General features: G+C 48.1%; 5 protein-coding genes across 5 annotated transcripts; 4 read left to right on the top strand and 1 right to left on the bottom strand.

Annotated features, from left to right (window-relative positions):
• Positions 1–73: 73 nt before the first annotated feature.
• BO87DRAFT_455436 (Pfs, NACHT and ankyrin domain protein) lies at positions 74–1,681 on the top strand. Its single transcript, XM_025628640.1, has 3 exons — positions 74–1,124; positions 1,184–1,252; positions 1,310–1,681. The coding sequence occupies exons 1-3, from the start codon at positions 140–142 to the stop codon at positions 1,621–1,623; spliced, it is 1,368 nt and encodes a 455-aa protein (XP_025484193.1). The 5' UTR covers positions 74–139; the 3' UTR covers positions 1,624–1,681.
• A 417-nt stretch (positions 1,682–2,098) lies between these two features.
• On the top strand, positions 2,099–4,609 carry BO87DRAFT_350105 (uncharacterized protein; the record flags this gene model as incomplete). The annotated part of the gene is made up of 2 exons (XM_025621060.1): positions 2,099–2,156; positions 2,394–4,609. 2 exons carry the CDS (start codon positions 2,099–2,101, stop codon positions 4,607–4,609), a joined length of 2,274 nt encoding a protein of 757 aa, XP_025484192.1.
• A 1,157-nt stretch (positions 4,610–5,766) lies between these two features.
• On the top strand, positions 5,767–6,217 carry BO87DRAFT_455434 (uncharacterized protein; the record flags this gene model as incomplete). The annotated part of the gene is made up of 2 exons (XM_025628639.1): positions 5,767–5,963; positions 6,030–6,217. Exons 1-2 carry the CDS (start codon positions 5,849–5,851, stop codon positions 6,215–6,217), a joined length of 303 nt encoding a protein of 100 aa, XP_025484191.1. The 5' UTR covers positions 5,767–5,848.
• Positions 6,218–6,795: 578 nt separating this feature from the next.
• Positions 6,796–7,655, bottom strand: BO87DRAFT_443068 (BTB/POZ domain-containing protein; the record flags this gene model as incomplete). Its single annotated transcript, XM_025628077.1, has 3 exons — positions 7,520–7,655; positions 7,337–7,460; positions 6,796–7,299 (listed from the first exon to the last, which is right to left on the bottom strand). The coding sequence occupies exons 1-3, from the start codon at positions 7,585–7,587 to the stop codon at positions 6,796–6,798; spliced, it is 696 nt and encodes a 231-aa protein (XP_025484190.1). The 5' UTR covers positions 7,588–7,655.
• Positions 7,656–11,926: 4,271 nt separating this feature from the next.
• BO87DRAFT_412524 (uncharacterized protein) lies at positions 11,927–12,482 on the top strand (the record flags this gene model as incomplete). Its single annotated transcript, XM_025626503.1, has 3 exons — positions 11,927–12,047; positions 12,096–12,235; positions 12,339–12,482. The coding sequence occupies 3 exons, from the start codon at positions 11,927–11,929 to the stop codon at positions 12,480–12,482; spliced, it is 405 nt and encodes a 134-aa protein (XP_025484189.1).
• Between the last annotated feature and the right edge of the window lie 716 nt (positions 12,483–13,198).

The raw sequence follows: 13,198 nt of genomic DNA, 5'->3' as shown, positions 1-13,198 counted from the left end.
GACGTAGCCTGATGACAAGCTACCCAACAAATCCAGCACAGCACCGGCCCATCTCCTTCCAATTTTCTATCACTCAAAACTAAAATCACTACACCAAGACCACCATCTGAAATAAGGCACTACTGAATGAAAAAAAAAAATGATCTCCCCGCACCCCAACACCTCCTACACCCTCGCCTGGATCTGCGCCCTCCCGGAAGAATATGACGTTGCGATCGCAATCCTCGATGAAATCCATGGAATACCGCAGAACCAGCGACTCGAAGACAAGAATGCCTATCTACTAGGCAGAATAGGCGCGCATAATGTCGTTATGGTCTGTCTCCCTGAAGGCCGGATGGAGACAACTGCCGCCGCAATCGTAGCGGAGAACTTGTGTCAGACTTTCCGGTCGGTGAAGTATGGGTTTCTTGTTGGTATTGGGGGTGGTGTTCCAGGGTCCGGGAGGGATATCAGGTTGGGGGATGTGGTGGTTAGTGTTCCGGGGGGTGGGTATGGGGGTGTTGTGCAATATGATTATGGTAAGGTTGGAGGTGATGGGAGGTACATTCATCGGGAGCATATTAATGCACCGCCGGGAAAGTTGTTGGCGAATGTTACGCTTTTGGGGTGTCTTTCGAGGAATAATGTGGGTGATCAAGGGAATATGGCGGCTGATATCTTGGCGTCGCTGGGGGAGAAGTATGCGTATCCTGCCGGGCTGCGGGATAGGTTGTTCTGCTCTGATTATTCGCATCGCAATATCCCGGGATATACTGGCTGTGAAGCCTGTAATCCTGTGGGCGAGGTGCTTAGAAGGCTGAGGACTAGTGATTTGCCAGGTGTGCATTTGGGTACGATTGCTTCGGGGGATGGTTTGGTTATTAATGCTGAACTTCGGGATAGGTTGAACCGGGATTATGGGCGGTCGATATTGTGTTTTGAGTGTGGATCAGCTGGGGTTATGAACATTTTGCCTTGTTTGGTTGTCAAAGGCATTGCGGGCTATGCGGATTCGCATAGGTATGATGCGTGGAGGCCGCGGGCTATTGCTGCTGCTTGCAGCTATGCAAAGGCTTTGCTTTTGCAAATCCCACCGGAAGAGGTGCCGCAGCAGGAGAATTCTGTGCATGTGACAGATCTGAGTAAGTGGGACGCTTTTATTAAGGTTACTTGGGACTTTGCTAACGGTTTTGCGTCCTAGTCAAAGACCTGCGTGATGAACTGGGTCAAATAAAGGCGGCAATTAATGGTCTCTGGAGTCTTCAGAAAGGTGAAGTTGCAATTAGGAGTGTGTTTCCCCTTTTGCAATGAGCTAACTACAGTACAGATAATGCATATACAAAGACCTACACTGATCACCGCCTGACGACTGTGAGGAGCAGAAGCGTGAGCATCATGACAAGCTTCACTAGCAGGCTAGCCTTCACATATTCTGGCTTGATGCAGGCGAGCCAGTACGTAAGCCACAGGATGTCGTTATTTTTCGACAGCATGAAGCGGTATATCTGCTCTAAGCTACTTGGGTACCCTTCAAGAGACGCAAAAGCCGGCCCTAGTGCTGGAGCACTCCCTTCCGTACTTTCATTCCAAGGATGGGGGTGGCATCTCATCGCAGAGCCGCACATGTGGGTGTCCTCGTGATATATAGTGAAATTTCTCGATCCGACCTCGCTTGAATGAGGATCAACACATGTCCGCCTATTTACGAAGATAAAGTCGAGCAATGTTCGTGATGTGGCTCGTATGGAGGGGTCAAAGGGAATGCCGAGACTTGCAAATTGGCATTTCCGACACTTTATGCTCTCGCTTGATCGCGCGATCAACACTTTAGCCTGTCTGCCTTCAAATCGACAATCGTTTTCGATTTCTATTGGTGCGGAAGCATTCCCACACACGGCTCAGTGATCTCGTATTCGTGCCGATCAGAGGAGATTTAGCATGGCTTCGTCTTGGCATGACAGATATATAGACCCTGAACTGAAAATTTAGCCTTATATCGAGGGATAGGGGATTCTTCTCCCATCGTGGGAGTTTATAGGGTTTTTGTCAGAACATCTCTAAGTACTGCAGTTTTGGGCACCACAAACGGGGAGTATTGCGACCAATCCCTTAAAACATGGCGGAACTCACAGTGGGATATGTTTCTGGCATCATTGCCGCTGGCGTGTTTCTGGGTAGGTGACTCAGCCCTGAAGACTAAACATAAGCTAACTGCTTCAAGTCCGTCTCTTTATTCCAACGGTCATTTGTCTCTTGGTTATCGGTCATCTGCCCGCTGAAAATTCGATCGTCTCTTGGTATATATTCTTCTCACGGACTAATTCCATAAAGCGAATATCCACTGATTGTGCGTAGGTCAGTCGTTAGCCGGCTGCTTCACTCATCATATTGGCCCACAATACTTGATTCAGATACCGCTGCCAGCACAGGCGTCAGCAAACGAATCCTCACTTATTCCTGGCTTCAGTTGATCGCAGCTGTACTTGTATCAATTACCGGAATCGTCACCCCTCTTGGCCTCTACGACACAATCGGTCCCCAGGACAACCCCACAGACGTTCTCTTCCACTACGCGCCTGATACATCAGCCTTCGGGAAGGCAACCCCTAGTAGGGATGGATATAAATCGCTTCGCATGTGTTATGCAGATGAGGATCCCGACACCCCAGAGGGCTGTCCCGGCGCACCACCAAATCGGGAGGACATGGACGACATCACTGAAGCCTATTCCGTTTGGCCTAGCAGTATCAGCCTGTTTACGAGCGGAAACGTGTCAGCGACAGTCTCCAGCGTGTTCGATGTCCAGTGGCGGTCGTTTCGTTCCTCAACGCATATAGTACCAGGCGCTAGCCCTACAGGGAGTGTATTCTCTCAGGGATATTATCGACAGATTTCCCAGCTGATCTTGGATGAGGACTTGTTGGCTGTTGAGGGTTTAATCGTGGATAGCAAGGCTGGACGGATCGGTTTCCGCAATCATACTATTCCTGCAAACCTGCCCATGGGGGCTGAGTGGACAGAGGATATCCTGTTCATAGAACCCGAAAGCCGCTGTGTCAACACTAATCTGACAGTGGATTACAACTACGATCACCAGGCACAATTTAGCAGCTTCAGTACCGACAACATGTATAATACCGATCTTCGAAACTTAGCTCTTGTCGACCGCGGTGGTTTCGTCAACCTACATCATGAAAGATACGATATCAATGCTTCCAATTTCCAGGAGAATGCTGCACTGTACGAACGTGCCTACAATGCCGCATGGAGACACAACATGCTCATAATGCAGTACTTCAACGTGACAACCAACGGATCAGATGGACGCGTACCATTCGAGTATATGCACTCAGAGTTGGGAAAGAGGTTCAGCCTGGCAAACATTTCGACTAATTTCGTCGAGCCGATGACTGTCCAAACAGACTCCGGGTACGGTAGTTTTCTTGACCTTCAAGACGGCTTTAACTTGGGAACCAACTATTCGATCCCTCAGTCCAAGAATCCACTAAACCTCAGCACCTATGATGTCTACGCCATCGGCAGTGAAGCCTGTCATTACCCTTCCGATACGGCTCTATCAGACATGTCATTCGTCGGCGTAGCCTGCGGTACTATTTTCGCCGCTCCTCGGAGACTCGACGGTGACCCGCTCATCCCAGACACAAACAGCACCTGGAGCACCCCGCTCTATTCCTGCGCAGCGGCGACCAAGGCGGCTGTTCGCGAGGTCACTTTTCGGTTCAACGGTACTGGGGGCCTAGACAAACTAGTCATCCAGAGCATCAACGCAAAGAAATACAAAGACCCCTCTGAGCTTCCTCTCTGGGGCGTCGAGCGACTGACGAACCACACCATGCTAAATGTGCGCCCTCTATGGGGCCTCGTCTCACCCGAAGTCGGCGCTCGCGACGACATCTCCACCGTGCAAAGAGACTACCTCTGGCTGCCCGGCTACACGGACCTCCTCACATCTGACACCTTAGCCGGCGAGCCAAGCATGCCCGGAAACCTATTCTACACACAGCGACTCCTCTCCCTATTTGACATCACGACTCTCGACGAAGCAACCTCCCGATACACAGGATCCGGTGACTTAGCTCTATACAACCGCTGGTATGAACTGTCTTCCTCCGCCAGCGGCGTCGAGAAAATGCTCGGGCTTATATGGACCGACATGTCCGCTAATACTATTGTCGGCACGCGTGGATGGCATAACGCTCCAAGTCAAACTTCCAACAATAGAAAATTGGCGAAGCGAGATGCGGGAGGGGTCAGCGTGCCGGTGACGCTGTGGTCAAGGAACATAAAATACCACGTTCCCTATGCCATTCCAGCATTTATTGTTCTTGCTCTTGCTCTTGCACTCGCGGGACTCACGTTCTGTCTTCTTATTTCTCGCCGGACGGGTCTGCGACAGATGCGGTCTTATCTAGCTCGTACCTCGCCGGGTAGAATTCTTGGAACTGGGCTTCATCCGGATCAGGCCGGTGTCCTTGCGTCTACCAAGGCTTGGATTCAACAGGTGGGTGTGCGTAAGGCTACTCTGCCGGGGCAGAAGGAGGATGGGACTATCCCGTTGTTGGATATCCCTGCTGCTACTGAGGAGGGGAGTCGAGATCGGAAGTAAGGCTAGCTGTTCTTTACTTTGGACTGGGAAGTTCGCTCCTATCGTTTTTATTTCATCATGTTCTATTCTTTCTCTGATGGTTTTGGATACCTGGGGACAAAATTGGCTCGGGAGATGCTGAGTACGCAGGCGCTGGTCAGGAAGCTTGATATCACGCAAGATTCTGGGGATTAGTATGTTGCAAAGATTAACGTGCAGTAACTAGTTCTATTATTTCTAATCCTAATACAATCGTGCATCAAGACCTAATCTCAGGCCGCTGCTGCCGGACCCTTCCATATGCTGGAGAACAGCCAGTCCTAGAAAAAGGACTGCTGTGTTTGGAAGCTATATATTGGTCACTTTGACGAAGAGCCTAGGCAAGTCACGGTGGAACATCTGACAATCTAGAGATCATGGACTTTCTGAATGAACAAGCTTGCATCAACTAGCACAACTCACTTGGAAAAGAATAATCTGGTTGCAATGGTGAGTCAGATGTGCGCTCGAGCAAGGCAGATCATCGCCCATTGTGGACCTGCATGACTATAGGACGAAGAGGATTGAAAGGATCGATTGAGCGAAACTTGGAATTTCGGAGTAACTCGGGGCTGAATACCCTGGAGTAGAAGATAGGGCACAGTGGGGACTAGTAGTTGGCTAATATGCATCGTGTCACAACATACTGTCGATCAAGGCTGAGAGGGGCCGATGACCCCGCAGGCTTCATGCTGGTTCCATACGTCAGTAGCATCACTTCTGTGAACTAAAGACGGTCACGGAGTTTGCCCAAGCTGGTCGGGAGCATCGGAGGCACATATGAACGCAACTCCTCAGCCCTGATGGAACGGTGCTGTAGAGTTGCAGCGACGATTGGGGGCATTTACCGTCATGTGACACATTGCCACCAAAAGAAATACTGAACTATTGACTGCCTTATGCCTAACAACCTTGTCTTAACGCACCTATTAACCGGATTCAGATTGTTTCACAGGGATCTACTAGAGGCGAAGTTGTGCTCGAAATGGATAGTCATCCTGTAGCTAGTACGGTCAAAATTTTTGATTTAGGAGCATTGATCAAGGGAACAGCAGTACGCTCTTGGTGTTCGAAGATCTAAATACACCCTTCCTGCTTCACCAGAACTCCTCTTTCTTGTCCACCAAAGTCCAGCCTCTGAACTAGGTAGCTTATCTACATTCTATTCTTCAATCGATTCTATTTCATCTCCTTCGGCCTGCTTTCAACCCTACCATCAAGATGAGATTCACCACTGCACTCGGTGCCTTCGCACTCATCGCCATCGCAAATGCCGCCGTGACTGGGTACTGCACACCTGGCTTTAATTACTGCGATGGGGTGCTCGATGATGTCGGTGAGCTAAAATCCACTCACTTACATAAAGGCTGCTTGTGAAGTCCTTACACTGATATTCAAAAAGGCGACAACGATGCGGCCATAATGGACGCATTGAGACGATTCGGTGATGTACCAGACGTCCGTAATCGAACTGGTTGGCGTTGGTTCTTGTTCCATTGCAACGATGATCATTCACTCACTGTTGTTGAACGTTGTTACGATGGTTGTCAGAACAATGGGAAGGGGAACACTGATACCTGTCGTCGTTAAATTCGGGACCTGAGGAATTCGTGGCTTTCAGATCATATGAGTCTGTATGTTGAAAGTTTGGTTTAGGCTCTTGGTTGGTTAGGGCTTACTATGCAATTTACCATTGGGCTTAGGATTATGTACTACGTTTTTGTGTATGTACAAAGACAGTGGGAAAGAAGTCATTCTCTATCTATCATCCAGTTCACAGGGTCAGAGTAGGTTCATCTTAATGATGAGAGCTGCAAACACACTTAATGAACATAAACTGCAAAAGAAAAAAAAATCAACAAACAAACAAAGAAAGAATCCAGGGCATGCTCAATACCCATTATGAGCCTGCGTCCGATGACTCTGCGCCTCGCCTCGCGACCCGAACGACCTCTTGTAATCCGTACACCAAAAATGCTTCATCGTATCATGCCGCCTCAAACTCGCCTTATCCATAAAAAAGCGACAGCAGTCTAGACATATCCTCTCGCGATAAGTGTTACAGATTTCACGAATAGTTGAGACAACTCCAGATGGGAAAATCTCTATATCCAAGCTTGTCATGATCCTGTCTCCATAACGTAAGCCACAATGCACTCCTGTTGTTTTCAGTTGATTTGTATAATCACACACCGTAAATTCCTCTCCACACGAGCTATTTTTCCTATCAATAGTGTCGAGAAGTCGTATGAAAATAGTGGGTACTCCTTGCGTGTCTCGTGAAATTCTGAAATCCCATTCAGTGTATCAAGATGCTCCACGGCGAAACTTGCTACTGTATCCCGCAGCTTCGAGTTCTGTGGACTGTCCGGTCCGTAGACTTTCTCGATAATTCGGATGAATTCCTTATTGTCCCGAACTAGTGTAAGTCTGTGTTCTATCTTCTTCTTCGCAAGGGCCATTAGGGGCTCGACGGCGTATTTATCAGCGACATTATACATTGCGATACTAACATGCGCTTTTGTAGTCGGAGCCTCATATTCGGGGTTATTGGCAGGGTGTTTCTTGTCCGGTGTTTCGTCATAGTCTCCACGATAGAAATAGTCGATCATCTTACTAATGATTGTGGGATCATCGTGGATAGTAACGACTCTTGTTTTCGCCTCTTGTAACTTGTTAGACTCATACTGGCATATTCCATAAACTCACCTGAAACTTCCCACACAGGGCCTTTTCGAAAAATGGAGACTGCGGACAGATGATACACCGATGGACTTTGAAGGTTGATGGGTGGCATTTTATGTCGAAGTCGGAGTATATTCCATTTCGGAGACTAGATTGGTTTCTTGTTAGTTGGTGTCTGATTGGTAGGGCTCTGGGGCGAGATATCACTTTGATAGAATGGCAAGGAGGGTGCTGGGGTTGGTGGCTATGCTCCTCAACAGTGCGAACCAGTGCATTTTCGAAGGATGAATGAAGGTGCTTAGGTGGTAAGATGAGTTAGTCGATGATGATATTTCAATCGCTCGAATTAATACGTCACGGATTAGGGTAATGCTAGGGTCATGTTTGCGTTGGGGTCGGATGCGCGCTATAGGCTTCCGTACCAATGAAGACTATGGGTTGGAGTGGATAACCTCGCCAACGGATCGGATTGTATGGCTTCAAGGTACAGGTCTATATAGGCGGGAATTATCAGACGTCTTTGTCGTGTTTTATGTAGTTAAGGATTTAGCTGGGCCGACGTTGTAGAAAGCAATCTTGAATTTGACATATCCTAAATGAGAACGCCGCGCATCACATACAGAGAAATCATTAAGACCAACGCCCAAATAACCAGTCGGCTAGCTCATGATGGCCTCCCCTTCTTGCAAAGCCTGCTGCCTGACGACGTATAGACTCCAGATCTGCATCTTCCCCATAGGCATTCAGAAACAACTGGACCATATCAAGATGGCCATACTCCGCAGCGCGGTCAATTGCTGTTCTACCACATATTTGCGCAGCTGGTGCAGTGACATCTGCTCCACGTTCAAGAAGCAGTACAGCCAGCTTCAAAATCCCACTTCTGGCAGCCGCCTGGAGCGCAGTAGCCCCTCCTTTCAGTGCTGGAAGAGCATTGACGTCCGCACCTCGGTTCATTAATAACATGGTTAAGTTGAAATGGTGCCATCTGATAACCTCTTGAAGGGGTGTCCCGTATGATCTGGTTGCATGGATGTTAACGGCGGCACCATGATCGATAAGAAGAATACAGGACTCCCTGCAGCCATTGTGAGCTATGCGCTGAAGCATAGTGCTTCCATCTTCTGCGCAGGAGTCTGAATTTGCGCCTGACTCTAAAAGAAACTCAATGGCGTCCTTCAACTCCCTTTCCCTCCTACAAAACAAACCCGAGATACAATGCAGTCGATCCCATGCCCTTTGGATTGCTCTGTGGCGAAGCGATGGCAGAATCATGTTTAGATTTTCCAGTATTTGCCGACAGTAAGCTATGTCAACTTCCCGGGTGGACGTTAGATTCACCGCCAGCGTGTCAACCCACCCAGGCTGCTTGTGAAAGTCAGAGACTTTGGCTAGAAGCAAATCAATAACGTTAAAGCTCAATCTTTCGCGTAATGCAAGCCATAGCAGGCTTTCGTGGGAGGTTTGGTGTATCCCAGGAGGTGCAACAGCGTTGGCGCCATATTGTAACAATAACTTTATCATCTCCTCGTTCCTGTCCATTATAGCCCAGTCAAGAAGGCTTACCTCTCTTACTGAGTGATACTTCTCAATTATAGTTTGCGCTATTGGCACTAGCGATTCGTAGTTTATCTTCGCACCACGGTCCAAAAGAAACCGCATCCCTTCGAACCAGCCTTGGCTGGCTGCCACTGCAAGAGGTGACTGGATATCATATGCGCCGATTCCGTTAACATCCGCGCCGTGCTGCACTAAGAGCTCCAGTAGTGGCAGTGATTTATGCTTAGCAGCGGCTGAAAGAGCAGTCATGCCCTCCTTGGCTGGTGGAGAGTCAACCCCTGCTCCCAGGGTGATCAGATCTCTCACAAGACTTATGTCACCGTAAGAGGCTGCTGCCTGAATAGGTGTCACACCCCCGACGGGCGATGGATCTACGTTCAAATCCGCCCCTTCAGCGAGTAGAATCCCGGCTATCAGATAGTGACCGTTCAAACAGGCGGCCTGCAAGGCAGTCAATCCTTTTTCCGCTCCTGCTGGTGCATTTATCTGCGCGTCGGCGTCCAAAAGCATCCTTAGAATCTCCAGATTCCCGCTCTCTGCTGCCCCTTGCAGTGCAGTGCGGCCATTGTACACCGCAGGTGGGGCGTTTATATCAGCACCCCAGTTGCAGAGCAGTCGATGGATTTTGATATATCCTAATCTTGCGGCCATTTGTAAAGGTGTGTCACCTAAAGGGGATGCAGCACGAGAGTCTGGAGATGCTCTTGCGTTTAACAAAAGCAAGATTATCTCCATATTCTGATTTATAACTCCATATTGCAAGGCAGTATACACCAATACCTTGCTGGTAAGTTGAGGGTGATATTTTCGTGGATCCATTTGAAGGCGAACGGCTCTACGAGAATGATGAGGCACGGAATCGCAATGTTCGGATGCCGGGAAAGCCATCGCAGAAGCTCCGTGTTGGAGCAAGTACCGAAGAAGACTCACATTGTCCACCATTGCAGCAATCTGAACCGGGGTTAGAAGAGGAATCATTACCTCGTCGGCGTGGTAGCCCTGAAATTGGATTTTCTGAACACAAGGAACATTTATGTCCGCTCCATGCTGGACGAGATACTCGGCCACCTCTAAGTGGCCTCGGGAAGCTGCGGCTTGCAAAGCTGTTCCGCAATACCGCGCAAGGTAAAGATTAACCCGAGCACCCTTACTCTGAAGCAGTTTCACGGCCGTGAGGCTGCCGCTACGCGCTGCATCAATCAAAGGGAAGCCAGTCTCTCGATCTTTGATGTATTTTTCTGGGTCGGCACCAAAGGCGAGCAATGTTGGTAGGACCTGAACTTTCAAGTCCCAGTAATTAGGCCTTCTAGAACTGAATTTGATTTCAGGGCGAACCCCGGCCCTGCAGAGTAGCTCAACCATAGCTTCATTTCCACTGTATACCGCTTCGCATAGATACTCGGTCCAATTTTGGTGCCAAGAGGGAGTATCAGTCTGTAGCCAGAAACCGCATTGTATGAACTTCCGACTAAGATATATATTTCCAAACAGGAGAGCATTGTGGAAAACCTTCCTTGCGAACACCGCTATCAACGGGGACCGAAGACGACAGATGAATAAGAGGATGATCGTGCCGCCTTTCTCGACAATGTATTCAACAATCTCGTGGATTTGCGATTGGCTGAGTAAATTGTTGGCGGACAGAAAAACAAAGTGCTGTAGGAAACGCTTGAGGATGGAAGAAGAAGAGTTCCCCCGCAGTGCTTTTGGTTTCAAGGTCGAGGAATGTCCGGCATACGGTTCTTCAGGTGGAAGAAACATATTATGGTCGATGCTGACCTTGTGGTGGAAGAACTTTCCAATTTTCATCGTGGTACGCCGCTATCGAACTGACTGGCCAGGTCCCTCAGGGCACTATCCACGGAGGTACTAGAGGTTGGTGGGGCCATAGGCATCTGACTATCTACGGAGACGAAAGCAACTGATTAGTTTTTTCCAAATTTGCCAATTCAAGGAAGGGTGAGAAAGCTCGTTGTGAACCATACAAGAACAGAGCCGTGCATGATTAGGATAGGAAGGTATAGGGTGTAAGAAAAGACATCAAGAATAGCAATTAGACACCCACTGAGGTTCTGTATCTTCTGGATAAAGCTGTACCAAGGAAGATTGCGAAGGAGGACAGCGTGATACATGCTCGATAGGTGAGTTTGCTCTAACTGGGGTATGCAGATCGTGATGTAGTTGTCACACCACTCGTGACCTGGATGAACGGGTCGTGCAAACTCAATCTCGGTTTCTTCACGTGTATATTCATAAATTTGTCTTTGTCCTCTTGTCTTCGCTTTTGCTCCTTTGGCTGATCAAAGACCCGGTTTCTTCTGGTGTTATACTTTCTTTTTTTTTTAGAGTTTCAATTTCCCAACATATTGGTTCTTACTAGAGGCAGCCACGCGACAGTGTCAGCATGTCGAGTCAACTTTAAGAAGGCTCGGCCCGAGGGAAGTCAACTTTATACCTAGCTTCAAAGCCATGTTCCTCCATCATATGTTTCATCATTTGATCTAACGTTCTCGATGAATAAGAAGCAATGATTTCTTCTTTGTGTCGATTCCATATCTCTTCCGGGATTCGAGGCGCTTTCTTCGGCATCGTGAAGCAAGTAAAGATGCTCCAGAGGGTCGGGTTTTCACGCAGGGGAAGACTTTGATGAAAGGGGGGGAGAGAAATTCGTCACCAACAATCCTTATAAACGGCGGGTAGGTGGTACTACATCTTTCTCGGGGGCGCACCGATTTCAATTGAGACCAGAGATTCTTCTTCTGGTTGGGCAACACCCGAGTCAGGGTTTACTAGGAGCACAGCCTCCGCATACTGACGCCTTCATTGGCTGAAGCCTAACTTCGGACGCTGTGATACGGTGCCGCAGAGAGCCCTCGACTTCCAGAATTTGGTTTCCTCGACTGTGCTGGACGTTTACTAGCGCTGTTCAGGCTATGGCCACAATTTGGATTTCACCGACCTCGCTATCCAAATCCAAAATTTGGTTTGTCGCCTGGAATATATAATAGTCGAAGGACACTATGGAAACGGACATTCTTCCAAAGGGCAACAAAGATGCCTTGGTCGATAGACACGTCGCTATCATTCATCACCCTTCTCCTCACAGGAATCTCGTTCCTTCTTAAAATCTGGAACCATGTTGTAAATTGGTCTTACAGTAGGGTTCTACCCCAAGGTTTGCGGTCGCACGGATTATAACAACCGATACTAATGAACCTAGTAGGAGTAGCCAGATCTACCCCCGAAACCTCGATTATCAGAAGACAACAACAACATCGTCATCAACTACACAGTGTCGATCCAGAGATTCTGCTCGAATCTGGGCTACATCCCGGAGCCTACCAAACGCTGATTGTTAATCAGGTATGTGAAGCGACACTACCCAAAGCTTCGAGCCCGGGTTGACTCGCAGAAGACACTCGTTGTAAACATCGGTTTAGTTGCGCATACTGTATGACCGACATAGCTGTTCCAGCTTTACCTTCGATATCTATCCATTGGGCTTTACAGAGATTCAATATGGCTTTGGGATATTACAGCTATCTTAATTATCTTTCAGAAAGAGAAAGTTCTTGCATTTGTGAATCGCAATACAGTCTTTGGGCCCTAATACAGTTTGATTAGAGGGAAGTGGGGCTCATACCAGTGGACAGTCTCAAGCCATAAAGCATAGAAATAACGGATAGGGCGTTTGAGACTTCGATGACTGACTACTTGAACTGAATGACTGAACTAGGCACCCTCGTATAAGTGAGGTGCATGGTTAGATCCCTACATCATCCTGCGTAGGCTCAGATTCGGGGCACACATCCCAACGGGATTGGGACTTTCAAATCAGGCACCATCAAATCCTAATTACCCCACAGGCAACTCTTGATCCTCTGGAGCCTCCCCTCCTCGAATTGTCGTACAAAAGGCCAAGGTGTCGGATGACTGATCCATGGCAGCCTTTTTCAAGGCCGTAAGATTGTGGCTACAGGTCGCGTGACTCTACGGGAAGGGTCGCGTGATCCTTACCCTTTACACGTGATCAAAACAAGCATTAGTCATCAATAACAAGTCGCATGATCTTTATAATTACTGTATCTTCCCGCTGAATTTTAACTTTTCTTTTAATTCATAATTTACAGTCTAACGGCAAGTAATTACTAAGTACTTACTAAGTACTTGAATATTATGGATTTCGAAGAGCTTCTATATATGAATTCTGATAGAGGATTTATAAACTACTTAGAAAGTAGTTATACTTACATTTTCCTTGAGTTCGGCCATGCTGATCGGTGGTGGTGGTGGTAGAGATAGAGGTAGTGTTAGTAAATGGTAAGA

This window comes from Aspergillus neoniger, assembly GCF_003184625.1.
Source record: "Aspergillus neoniger CBS 115656 unplaced genomic scaffold BO87scaffold_3, whole genome shotgun sequence".
NCBI classification, from domain to species: domain Eukaryota; kingdom Fungi; phylum Ascomycota; class Eurotiomycetes; order Eurotiales; family Aspergillaceae; genus Aspergillus; species Aspergillus neoniger.
The sequence above is the reverse complement of the archived record's forward strand: the minus strand, read 5'-3'. Positions and strand labels throughout refer to the sequence as shown.

Bases quoted from the DNA above. Each gene is read 5' to 3' on its own strand.
- BO87DRAFT_455436 (XM_025628640.1), top strand. From the start codon at position 140: ATGATCTCCCCGCACCCCAACACCTCCTACACCCTCGCCTGGATCTGC. The intron at 1,125-1,183 runs GTAAGTGGGACG...TTTGCGTCCTAG, and splicing joins TGTGCATGTGACAGATCTGA to TCAAAGACCTGCGTGATGAA. The intron at 1,253-1,309 runs GTGAAGTTGCAA...ACTACAGTACAG, and splicing joins TCTCTGGAGTCTTCAGAAAG to ATAATGCATATACAAAGACC.